The 12216-nt window shown below is 50.4% G+C and overlaps 1 protein-coding gene across 4 annotated transcripts in view; it reads left to right on the top strand.

Annotated features, from left to right (window-relative positions):
* Positions 1–12216, top strand: part of aqr (aquarius intron-binding spliceosomal factor) — a 53132-nt gene that overhangs the window by 33992 nt on the left and 6924 nt on the right. For all 4 annotated transcript variants that reach the window (XM_064321565.1, XM_064321583.1, XM_064321574.1 and 1 more), the window contains exons 30-34: positions 280–467; positions 766–937; positions 4792–4962; positions 8035–8120; positions 11908–12082. In XM_064321565.1, coding sequence (XP_064177635.1) covers positions 280–467; positions 766–937; positions 4792–4962; positions 8035–8120; positions 11908–12082 — 792 coding nt within the window. The remainder of the gene's footprint in view (positions 1–279; positions 468–765; positions 938–4791; positions 4963–8034; positions 8121–11907; positions 12083–12216) is intronic.

Here is a 12216-nt window from a genome sequence, read left to right as displayed (position 1 = left end):
CGTCATTCACATCTACCAAACTATACGTGTATGTGTCTATGTATGTACGTATCTGTATATACATATGTGCATGCACATCTAAATATATCTGTACATGTCTATATCTATACTCACATATTTGTCTGTAAATGTATATGTCTGGGCAGGCTTATGTAATTGGTCTCAATACAATGAAGACATTTATTAATGAGGTATTGCTGTTAGCCTAAAAATGATACAGTGATGGCCAAGACCTTAATTTCTTCTGTCCCATGACGCTCTCCACTCTCACCCTCCCAGAACCCAGAGGACGGCTTCAGCCGCCTCAAGCGCTGGATCATGATCGGGGACCACCACCAGCTGCCCCCCGTCATCAAGAACATGGCCTTCCAGAAGTACTCCAACATGGAGCAGTCTCTGTTCACCCGCTTTGTGCGCCTGGGCGTGCCCACCGTGGACCTGGACGCCCAGGGTCGAGCCCGGGCCAGGTGAGGGCCACGCCCCTTTCCCCCGTCACGCCCAGGGGGCCGTGGGGGTTTGTGGGAGGGTTCTGACTGTGGTTTCAGGTTAACCCTTTACGGTGTGAGGTGACAAATATGTGATTAGAATGTTCTTTGCTGAACATTCCAATGCTGATGTCACAATCACTGCTCTTAGCTGAACATTCCAATGCTGATGTCACAATCACTGCTCTTAGCTGAACATTCCAATGCTGATGTCACAACTGGTGACTGAAAGCGATGGAGCTCTAGAACACTGAAGTGACTGCCTGTGTCTGTCCCCCAGCCTCTGTAACCTGTACAACTGGCGCTACAAGCAGCTGGGGAACCTCCCTCACGTCCAGCTGCTGCCCGAATTCCGTGCCCCCAACCCGGGCCTGGCCTACGACTTCCAGCTCGTCAACGTGGAGGACTTCAATGGCGTGGGCGAGTCGGAGCCCAACCCGTACTTCTACCAGGTACGTCCCCGGCCCCACCCCTGAGGAGGAGGGTCTCCTCATGCAGTACGCGTCCTTTAATGATCCATTCACATTTAACTATAATGGATTGTTTATATGATGTCTTAACTACCTGGCTTTTTTACAGCAAGTGCTGAGAGAATGGGGGGAGGGGGGCAGGGTTGCTGTTTGTCATGGGAACAGCCTTTTTTTTTTTTTTTTTTTTTGTGCATACGAGTGCGTTTCCTGAAGCCGCTCGTTGTTCTAAGCGGGACCGCGTGCAGAGGAAGTCATGCGTCTGCCCGGGTCACATGAGACCCGGCGTGTCACTTTTTGGCGTTTGTCCAGCGCCCTTCAGGGGGAACAATTGCGCATCTCCCAAATTCCTTCTCCCTCAGAAACGCAGCCGGGCCCAGTAAGGGGGGGCAAACGTGTCCCTGCGGTGGGGGCGGTGAAGATGCGGTTCGTGCTATAAGAGCTCGCGGCACGCTACGGCTACCGGGGCCAGGCTGCATGTCACATCCCCAGCTCTTTATCACACCCCGTCACATCCAGCTCCGCCCCCTTTAGTCTTCATCTGGGCTGCGTGTAAAACTGCCTCTGATGGGCCCGGCTCCCCTCAAACCGCCGTTTGTGAAACGCATGCTGTTACTTCAGACTCTGGTGGTTTGCTAACGGGAGTTGGGGGCTGTGGTGTGTGTTTGCAGGCAGGCAGAGAGGGCTGTGCACTCTCCCCCAGCCCGGCAATGAGCTCATTGTTGATTCAGGCTGTCTGTGGCAATGGTTACAGCTTAACCGTTCTTCCCTGGGGAGGGACGCAGACAGGGCTTCTCCCTGCCCCGCCCCCCCTCCCTCGCCCGTGCATTCCCAGCCGCATGCCAGTCCCCCGTCATTACGCTCAAAGTGGTGCCATGCTTTAAGGCGGCGGCATCTCCATGGTTACCAGGATCTCCGATTTGTGTTACCAAGGCCAAAAAGCCATCGAAATGCCAGCTCTGCCGGCATGTGTGTGTGTGTGTGTGTGTGTGTCTGTCTCTGTGTGTGATGGGGTCATGTTTGTGGCTTTGTTAGATGATTGTATAAGCTTTGAGAATGCGGGGAGATTGAATGGCAGATTTGCACTGCGTTGTGAGCAGGTTTAATATGTGACCATACGCATTAACCGCACACATTACCCGGCCATGACCTTAATTGTCACTGTGGCGAAAGCAGTTGTCTCTCGCTGGGCGCTGAATGAAGTGTACAGCTTCTGCCTTCCAGCAGCTTCTAACATTAGCGGTATGTAAATCATTTTCCGCGAGTTTACATATTAGCGAGGAATTTCCTCAGCGTTCTCCGCCTCATTGGTGGATTATTAATGAAATGAATTCATATTCATCCAGGTAAAGCTCACTGGGAATAGCACCCCCTCACCCCTGTCAGCGCTGTTGATTTGACACATCTGGCCGTAAAACACAGAGATTGTTTCTATAAATTATTACTGGAAGCGTTAATGAGAAGCTTTACTGGAATTTAATTGAGCGCTCATGAATAAAACATAGTGTTTGGATCTTTTTTTGTGACATTTGGAGGGCAGAGAGCTCTGAAATATTGCTGCAGCTCCTCTTGTTGGGGTGGGGGGAGGGTGGCCTTAAAGTCAGTGAGGCTGACGCGCTACCAGAGCGTACTCCAGCAAGACTGACGCTCTACCAGAGTGAAACTGACACTCTGCCACAGCGAGAATGACACTCTACCACAGTGAGGCTGACGCTCTACTACACAGAGAATGACGTTCAACCAGAGTGAGACTGACGCTCTGCCGCAGCGAGAATGACGCTCTACCACAGCGAGACTGACGCTCTACCACAGCGAGACTGACGCTCTGCCAGAATGAGAACGACGCTCTACCACACAGAGACTGACGCTCTAGCAGAGTGAGGCTGACGCTCTACCACAGCGAGACTGACGCTCTACCACACAGAGACTGACGCTCATCCAGAGTGTGGCTGAAGCTTTGCCTCAGCGCTCCTGGGCCTATTTTATGAGTTCTTCTGTCAGGGCCTCTCTCACTAGATTCATTACACTGAGCTTTTACAGCACGGATTTGTGTTGTAACACGGTGGTGTGCTGTACACAGTCTGCATGTTTTCCTCCATTCAGCAGATATTATGTAGCCCTGGCTTCTTTACTTTTCTGTTACAGACGTCAGTAGCCCTGCTCTTCTGCATGTCCTCATACGAACCGTGTGCAAACCGTACTCTAATTCAGACTGTCTGAAGCTCAGGGACATGCGAGGGTTCCCGTGTTGGGGAAGACCCTGGCTGTGAAAGGATCCAGGTGTGAACGCTGGTGAGGCGGCAAAGTGCCAGATCTGGAGAGAGCACCTCGATGCCTCGACATAATTTTTTTAACAGATACATTCTCAGGAATATGTTTTTTGGCTGAATGAGTCATCCGTTTAACAGCTGAAAGTGAGGCCCTTGCTGCGCTGTTCAGGCCTAAAAGCTTCTGAGAAGCCTCGCGATCTTGGGCCGTCCAGAAGTGACACCAGGCCCTGGTCTTCTCGCTCGTTAGCGTTTTGGTTGCCGTGGCGATGAAGCGGCTCTTGGCTGCAGGGTTCATCAGTGAGCTTGAGCGCAGCGCGTCAGACTGCCTTCGCCGCCGTCGTCAGTCCTCGCGAATTCATCCGCGCGCATGCGTCTCCTCGCGCAGCCGAACAACGTGCAGGAAATGCGCATCGTGTGATGGGGATTCATCTGCCTCCCCCCGCCCCCCCCATCATCACGTCTGTCAGACGGAGAGCGCGTGTGGTTGGAAGTTCTGCCGGTCGGCTCTCTTGCCATAGATTGCCGTAATCAGAGTTTGTCAGTGTCCTTTTTGTGAGATGTAATTACTTAGCTCAGCGGCGAGCCAGATGGAATCCCTGTTTGTTCCCACACTGATAAAAAAAAAAAAAACGCGTTACCATTCGCTATTTGGATGCGCGCTCTTATTATGGCATGCTGGAGAAGTCACATTTCCGCTCCGTCTGCATGGTAACAAAACCCTGGAAAGTGTTGGGTGTGTTGGCTTTATTTTTGGCATAAAACCGTTACTATTCACTGTTTGGTTGCACGCGCGCTCTTATTATGGCATGCTGGAGAAGTCAAATTTCCGTTCTGTGGATGTGTGATGGGAACCCTGGGAAGTGTCAGGTTTGTTGGCAGCCGTCCCTGTGGAAAGTGGGATCTGCTTTTCGGAGGAAACGTTTTTTTCGAGCTCGCAGCCCTGGAGCTCACTGCGTACGTGTCACATAGCCGAGCCATGTTTTACTGGGCTAAGGAGACCCGATTTCCCAGAAAGTGCTCCATAAAACGCCTCATTTCTCTCTGTATTGTGTTAAATGGTGTATGCATGTATATTGCCCTGAATTTGTTTTATGTATTTAAACCTTATTTTAACCTCAGTCCCAAATTGCCGCCTCCTCAGAAACAATGAAAGCTGAAGATTTATACTGGACCGTTAGTCAAGGTATTGCATTGCACTGCAGGTATTTAGCAGACGCTCAAATCCAGAGTGGCTTAAACAAGTGTTTTACATTGCATCCAATTATACAGCTGGATGCACTCAAGCGGTGCAGGCTAAGTACCTCGCTCAAGGCTACTACGGCAGTGTTCTCCCCGGGAACTGAACCTGCGATGGTTCCAAGACCGGTTCCGTACCTACGGTCTCCAGATTCACGTGACATAATTATGCGTGATATATGAAATGCTCTTGAACTGCTGTGCAGTATTAAATGGTACATGATTCCTGTATGTCTAAAAAGGAAGGTTTCCACATTTCATGTGTAAAATGGCAGTTTTTATTGCCGCTGAATGTGACTGTGTGGATGTAACGCTCTCTCCTATTGGCTGCAGAACCTGGGGGAGGCGGAGTACGCGGTGGCTCTCTTCATGTACATGCGGTTGCTGGGATACCCGGCCGAGCGAATCAGCATCCTCACCACCTACAACGGGCAGAAGCACCTGATCCGGGACGTCATCAACCAGCGCTGTGCCGGAAACCCCTTTTTCGGCCAACCCAACAAGGTGAGCCCCCCCCACCCCCTCCTCCTCAAAGCAAATGGCGTCTACGCTGTGCATATCGATCTGTTTAATGGACGACACCGCTTGTACAACCGTGTAATGTTTAAATTGGAAGTTTTCCGGTTTAACACGGTCAAAATGGCTGAAGGGGATTTGGTGATGTTGTGAATGTCATTTAGCTGGATAGAAGCTCGTATACTGCACTATACTGCAGGCTGGCTTTTAAAACCTCAGCCGCAGTGTGTAAAAAAGCTGAACTGCATAAGGTGTGATCTGTACTGCTCAGCCCTTTCTTATGGGATTCAGACGAGGCTGCACTTTCCAGAAATTTCATCGCAGATTGCAACCGCTTTCTGTTAAATAAAAGTATTTTATGTGCGTGTATGCTTTATATCATAGATGTGTGTGTATGGGTGATTCTTTTATCAGCTAGTTTGTGTAGCGGTTTACATTTCCTTTGGTCTGCATTCCACAGTAGCGTAGTTTTTCTCTCAGATCAGCTTCCTCTGTCTCAGAAGCAGGCGAAGCCGGCTGAAGGAGAATACCAGCAGTGTAGAAACGCATGGCGTGTTTTTTGAATGGCGGGAACGGGTAAATTAGGTTAGCGGTAAGAACGGCGCCGCGTCTGGGAACTCGGACAAAATGCACCCAGTGGCTCAGAGACCACGCGCTCTTCATTACAGTGGCCCTGACGACCCCCCCCTCCCCAAATTATGGCCTACTGTCCCGGTTAGCGCAGCCCACCCCTCCCTGGTGCTGTTGGATTCTGCAGAGAGTGACTCTGGAATGCATTCGCTGTAGAAAGGGCATGCTAGCGTAGGGCAGCTGTGTTGCTTCTAGTATGAAACTGTAGACAACTGGGCCACTAGCTGAAATTAAAAGCGAAATATTTGTGCTTAATACTATGACGCATATAAAATGTTCTTCAGTTATATTTGCAAAGAATAATAATAGTCTAGATCATAAACTTTAATGCTGATAAAGAATTTCTCTTGTGACTCTCAATATAGGCTTTAACTGGCCCTTTAAGAAACGCAGAATCGCATTACTCCTCACTGTGCGACAGTGATCCCTGCATGGTGCTGGGGAAATTAAATTGACATTGATAGAATCCCGAACGCACGCGATAAGGTTAATCAATCTTCCCTGTTTCATATTCACAACAAAGCCGTGGGGAGCCGGGCCTGGACTTCAGGAGCCACAGTGGAAATCAATCGCCTCTTTCCCGGAGGAGGGGCCTGATTTCCAGGAAGCCTGCGGGGGGGGGGAATGTTTAGCCAGTTTACCAGTCTGAATGGAGCTAGACGCAAGGGGCAGTGATGTCTGTTTCATTCCAATGCTGATGTCACAATCACTGCTGGTAATTGGAAAGCAATGGATTTCTACAACACTGACTCAGAATTTGGAGAGAAAAGAAGGAAATCCTTTAAAAGGGGAGAGACGTACACTCGCTCAGTGGCTAACGGGGGAGAGATCCCGGGCTGTCGGAGGTGGGGCAATCGCAGGGCAGCTCGGTGACTGGGCCTCCACACACACAGAGGTCTCAGTGCCCAGGGGAAAATGTTAGCCGTTAGCGTCTCGGGTACCTTCAGGCGTCCGCGGATCATAAATTAGGCAGGGGGAAACGGCCTAGTCGCTCAGCAAGCAGAGACCCAACAATAAATATTTAAAATTGCTGACCATCTGCTGCGATGCAAAACGTCAGTTTTGTTAGCGGGGCTAGAAGAGAAGAGACAGGGAGGGAAGGCTAAGTGGTAAAGAGCAGGTCCAGGTTTTTCTGTTTGCTCCATTATAGTGCTGTACGGCATTGAAGGGGACTGCTGTGGTCTAATATGATACAGTGGTCCCAGCTCAGTTAATCTCTAGAATCACCATGCAGATGTGTGGGTGTAGCAGGTGGTACAGAGAATGAACACTTGATTTTACTCTCTTACTGTATTTGCTCTGAAAGGGATCATCAGTAGTCTTTAATGCTCGTGAATATGTGCACGGTGATATCACAGCACATCACCGAACTGACCTGGATCCCTGATTTAATGTAAAGTAGCCGCTTATTAGAATGCTAAAGCAACGCTGCTGCGAACCTTCTTTCTGAATGCTAAAAATAGGAACATGACCATCTTCCTCTAAAGGAAAAATGAAGCGACGTATGGAAATTTATGCTCCATTTTTTCCTCCTGCAGGTTTGAGTGGGCTGCAGCGGGGGCCCACGTAGGAAGGCGATCAGAGGGGGGGGGGGGGGTGTTGGAATGCATCGCTGCGGTATCCGAGCTGACAGATCGAGGCGTCTCACGCTTTCCGAAGGACATATTGTTGCTTCTGGTGCTGCACCTGTTCCGTATAGCAACAGGGAGCTTCAAATGAATATCGTTCTGCTTCTTCTCTCTCTCATGTCTCCTCCATAGGAGATCCAGATAGCCCGCCTGTGGGACTTAATGCCGGTGAATAGAGCGCCGCCCCGGTGGGAACAGAGCGCGGTGATTTATTTAAGGCTGATCGGCGCTTTGCGTGAGCCGAACGTCCCTCACCAGCGCCGCAAACGCATCGATCTGATCTGCAGGCGCGGCACGTCTCCTCTCATACTCGCCTCTCCGGGTCCTCCGCAGGTCTCCCCTCCCTCTCCCTTCCAGGAGGAAATGCAGAAATACAGGCTGCGTTGGCCAGATTCAGGAGGACAAATGAAGCCGCAGAGTCGTGCGCTTTTGCTGTCCTTCATTTTCCGAAATGCAAGCGGTCGGGTTTTAAACCGTCTTTACAAATGGTGCTGATGATGTTGCCCGATCTCCCCCCCCCCCAACCCCGCCCCCGCCCCCGCCACAGCCAAAGTTTTGAAGACTCAGGTAAACCTCTGGATGAATATCCCTAAGCCTTATCCCCGCCAGGCAATGTGGTCTGACACGATAAGGGCAACAACAAGCCCTGATCTGCTGACCTGGGAGTCAAAAGGAGCTAGGAGCTAAAGTTACGCACTCTCAGACATTCACACTGAAAATCCCCTTCAGCAGGCCACCAGCGAGGCTCACCAGCTCTGTGGCTTTTGGCTGCCGCGTTTCTGATGAACTTGCCTTCTCGCAGGTGACCACAGTGGACAGGTTCCAGGGCCAGCAGAACGATTACATCATCCTGTCGCTGGTGCGCACCAAGGCCGTGGGACACCTGAGGTAAGCAGCTGCATTGACATCCCCGCTTTTTATTTTTCCTTTTATTTTACTCACTGCTGACAAGCACTCGAGTATTAGGGGCCCTTTATCAGTGTCGCGCTTGAAAGGATTAAAGAAAGGAAATAAGAATAATTAAGACGTCTTCAGAGCCCGAAAAGTTCTCTCTTAGTCATAGAAACGAAGGCTTCCTTTTTGAGACGAGAAGGATAATGTGAGTTGCTTGGCGGATATCTCCTACAGAAAGGAAGTAATGTCAGTTTAGTTTTTTTTTTTTCTTCCCCCTCCTCCCCCCACCATCTGTGTTGAAGGGATGCTTTGCAAGGAAATGTTGTCCCGAAATACCCAATAAAAGAACGAAGATCAAAGCTTGAGTAGCTTAAAAACAAACTTAACTGTACGGATGGAAGTTTTGCCTAAGCCCTCTGAATGCTGACAGGAAGGCTATTGTTCATTCCCAACCTGCCGTTTAATGCTGATAGGTTTTTTTAAACACAATACATTTTTAATACCAAACTGAACACCGACACCGCTTTTCAGCGCGGCTAACGCAGCGCTCGTGTATTGTGTACGTCTGAGTAATGTGTTTATGAGACGCCTGACAGCGTCTGGGGCTGGGCTTACAGGCCCCGGCTGAAGAGAACGAAGCCTGGACATTTTCAGCTTTACGAATGCTTCACGCGTCCGTATCTGTGCTCTGTTAGCTTAGCGTCGCTAAAGCACTCCGACAGGCCCCAAACGCTAAGCCCTTTCCTTAAAACCCCCCGAACCGCAGGAGGAACGCGCACACCGCCCCGTCCCGCCCCGCCAAACAGCTGTCGCGCGGTCCGGCGGTCTGGCGGGCTCCCGTTATCGGTCTCGCCGCATTAATCACCCGGCCCACGTCCTGTCGGCGGATTACGTTTTCCCCCTCTCTACCGCGTACCGCACAGCGGGGGGGGGGGGTCTGTTTAATCCCTCGGGTTGTTTTTTTCCGCGGTGGACAGGTGGGGCCGCCCGCTCCAGGTTAAAACGGCGGGGTCGTGACACACTTAGCGCACTCTGGGCACGGACCTCGCTGCTGAACACCTTCCGAAACGTTAAGCGCAAGGGCGGTTTGTGAGAACGCTCTGCTAAACCAGAGCGTTCGCTAGGCTTACTTGCTGTTGGCTTGTCCTGAACTTGGTCAAGATGCCAAAATGCATTCGGATATGGGCATGTAAATCAGCACTTTGTGTATGGGCACCCACCCCCCGATTACATTGACTTCTCCTGGACTGTGTGCACGCAGGGAGGGGTACAGCAGCATGGGAACAGGAACCCCTGGCCTCAGGGGTGGGGGGTGTGGTGTGGGTGTGGGAGTCAGCTGCCCTGTAGGCTGCGTCAGTCTCACCCGAATTAGAATAGAAATGTTCTTGTGCTGCCCCCTGTGACGTACGCATGCAGGGCGCTGTAAAAGATCTCTATCCACCGCCTGCTGTCCGTCAGGTTGTCTTGGTCTGTAGTTTTTGCTTTGGGTGGGTAGTTTTCCTTACTGTTTTACATGAGCTCTGTCACAATCAGTTGGATATGAGTTGCTGTTTATTAATGTTTTTTTAAAGCATTTTTTAAGCTTCACCTGATTTCATTCATTCAGTCTTTATGAGTTGAAACCGGCTGATTCATCAGATTCTGTCCGCAATTCCCTCTTTCGCTCCCTCGTTCAGTTTGCTTTATTGGAATGATAAAAATATTTCTTAATTCTCTCCCTCCTTTTCTTTCTCATACACACACACACACTTGCATGTGCACACACTCGCTTGCGCACCCACACACACACACACAGAGCTTCCCCTCCTGTACAGAACACCCCACATCACAGCCACTGATGGCATCCAGCTGTCATGGCGTGGGTGTGGGTGTGGGTGTGTGTGCGCCTGCCTGTGTGTGTGTCTGCTTGCACTGCAGTATCGCCACAGTGCAAACTATAGATTTATATATTCTCTCCCTTTACTCAAAGCCTTGTTCTGGGCACCTTGTTTATAGAAAAACAGTATTGCAGGACAGTAGTGCTGCATCACTATAATGCTGAACACAGTGCTGTATCACTGTAATGCTGAACACAGTGCTGTATCACTATAATGCTGAACACAGAGTGCTGTATCACTAGAATGCTGAACACAGTGCTGTATCACTATAATGCTGAACACATCATGCTGTATCACTATAATGCTGAACACACAGTGCTGTATCACTGGAATGCTGAACACAGTGCGGTATCACTATAATGCTGAACACATCATGCTGTATCACTATAATGCTGAACACAGTGCTGTATCACTATAATGCTGAACACAGTGCTGTATCACTATAATGCTGAACACAGTGCTGTATCACTCTAATACTGAACACAAAGTAAATAAGGGAAACAAGGTTCTCGTGTTCCCTGTGTGGCTACAAATACACACCCTCTTTTTACAGTTCTGATGGCCGCAAATGAGTTTAGTGTGTAATTAAATCAAGTTTGAATGTGCTCTCTTTAGAATGCCTTCATCGGATTATGGGTTGTAGCGAAAATCCCAGCATCCATTGGTGTGTAATAGAAGATGACTGATACAGGCCTGGTATTCAGAGACGGAGGGTGGGGGGGACCAGGGTCCACTAGACTGTGATTGTGTATTGTGTATCATTACAATTTAATTTGCATATATACATTATCTGACTCCAGTGAGGTAAGATGATAATCTGAAACATTGGAGTGTGATAGTGCTTTTAGTGTATATGGATGAATTTTAAACAAACAAGTGCAAATTGAATTGAAATGTGGACTTCCCCTAAATATCATCCCCTGTATGCCAAATTTCCAAAATATCATGGCATTTCCCAGTTTACAAAAGTCCAACAATTCCAGTACCAGTCCTACTGCAACCATTGGCACGATACCAGTAACAAGGGAAAAAACAGAATACCAGCAAAATAATTTGCAGTCTCACATATTGGAATTATTTCCCCTTACTAAAGTTCTAAGTTGGAATGAACCGTACGGGGTTCTTTGAATACTGCCGTCGGGTTTGTGTGGAAGACTGGACTCTGCGTTACCCATAAGTCTCCTGGTGACTGAGCGCCTTTGCACTGACCTGCACATAGGCAGGGCTGCACCGGCAGGCAATACTGCGCACGTGCTTATCGCAGTTCAGCGCATGGGTTGACGTGTCGAGCGCTGCATGCGTTCTCATCGCAGTTCAGCGCATGGGTTGACGTGTCGAGCGATGCGCGCGTTTGCGCTGCTCCGCTGGAGATGCAGGTTTCGTTCCCCCCGCTCTTCCGAGGAGCTCGGTGGGCGAACATCTGTTGGACGTCTATTTTTAACCGGCGGGTGGCATACGGCCGATACCGAAGCGCGGCGGAAAGGCGGATGAAGCCGGGCGAAGCGGCGAACGGCGGCGTGAGTGGCGGGGGCCGGCCGAGTCTCCGCTCGCGCAGAGAGCGCCGGCCCGGCCGTCGCCGGGGTTAAAATTAGAATTCAATTCGGTTCAGACTCCCGCCGTCTTATCGGCCCGGCTGTTTAACTGAAACGGATTGCCTCTATTAATGCGCGTATCCCCAGGGCCCGCAGAGCCGGCCTGCTGAGGCTCTTATTAAAGAGGCAGGTTATAAATGGGAAATGCACAGTATTCCTGACTGCGGGAAAACTCACCGCTAATCCTTTAATTCCCGAGGATGAAGGGAGAAATGTCCTGATTCCTTTCTCCCCCGTTCTCCTTTTCCTCTTTCCCTTTCACCCTCACCTTTCCGCACCCCTCCCTCCCGCGCTCCCCCCCCCCCCCCGCAGGGACGTTCGGAGGCTGGTGGTGGCCATGTCGAGGGCCCGGCTGGGCCTGTACATCTTCGCGCGCGTGTCGCTGTTCCAGAACTGCTTCGAGCTCACCCCAGCCTTTGCCCAGCTGACCGCCCGGCCCCTGCAGCTGCACATACGGCCGGACGAGTACTACAGCCCCGGACGACCGGTGAGACTCGAACCCGCAGCTGCCGTTCACATCGCTGAGCTCCGTTCTCAGTAGGATGCACGACGGTATTTATTATGTTTATATAGGTGAAAAGATGAACCTTCATTGTGAAAATGCTTGCTGTCACAAGACCT

Source organism: Anguilla rostrata, chromosome 1 (genome assembly GCF_018555375.3).
Source record: "Anguilla rostrata isolate EN2019 chromosome 1, ASM1855537v3, whole genome shotgun sequence".
In the NCBI taxonomy this organism is placed as follows: domain Eukaryota; kingdom Metazoa; phylum Chordata; class Actinopteri; order Anguilliformes; family Anguillidae; genus Anguilla; species Anguilla rostrata.
The sequence above is the reverse complement of the archived record's forward strand: the minus strand, read 5'-3'. Positions and strand labels throughout refer to the sequence as shown.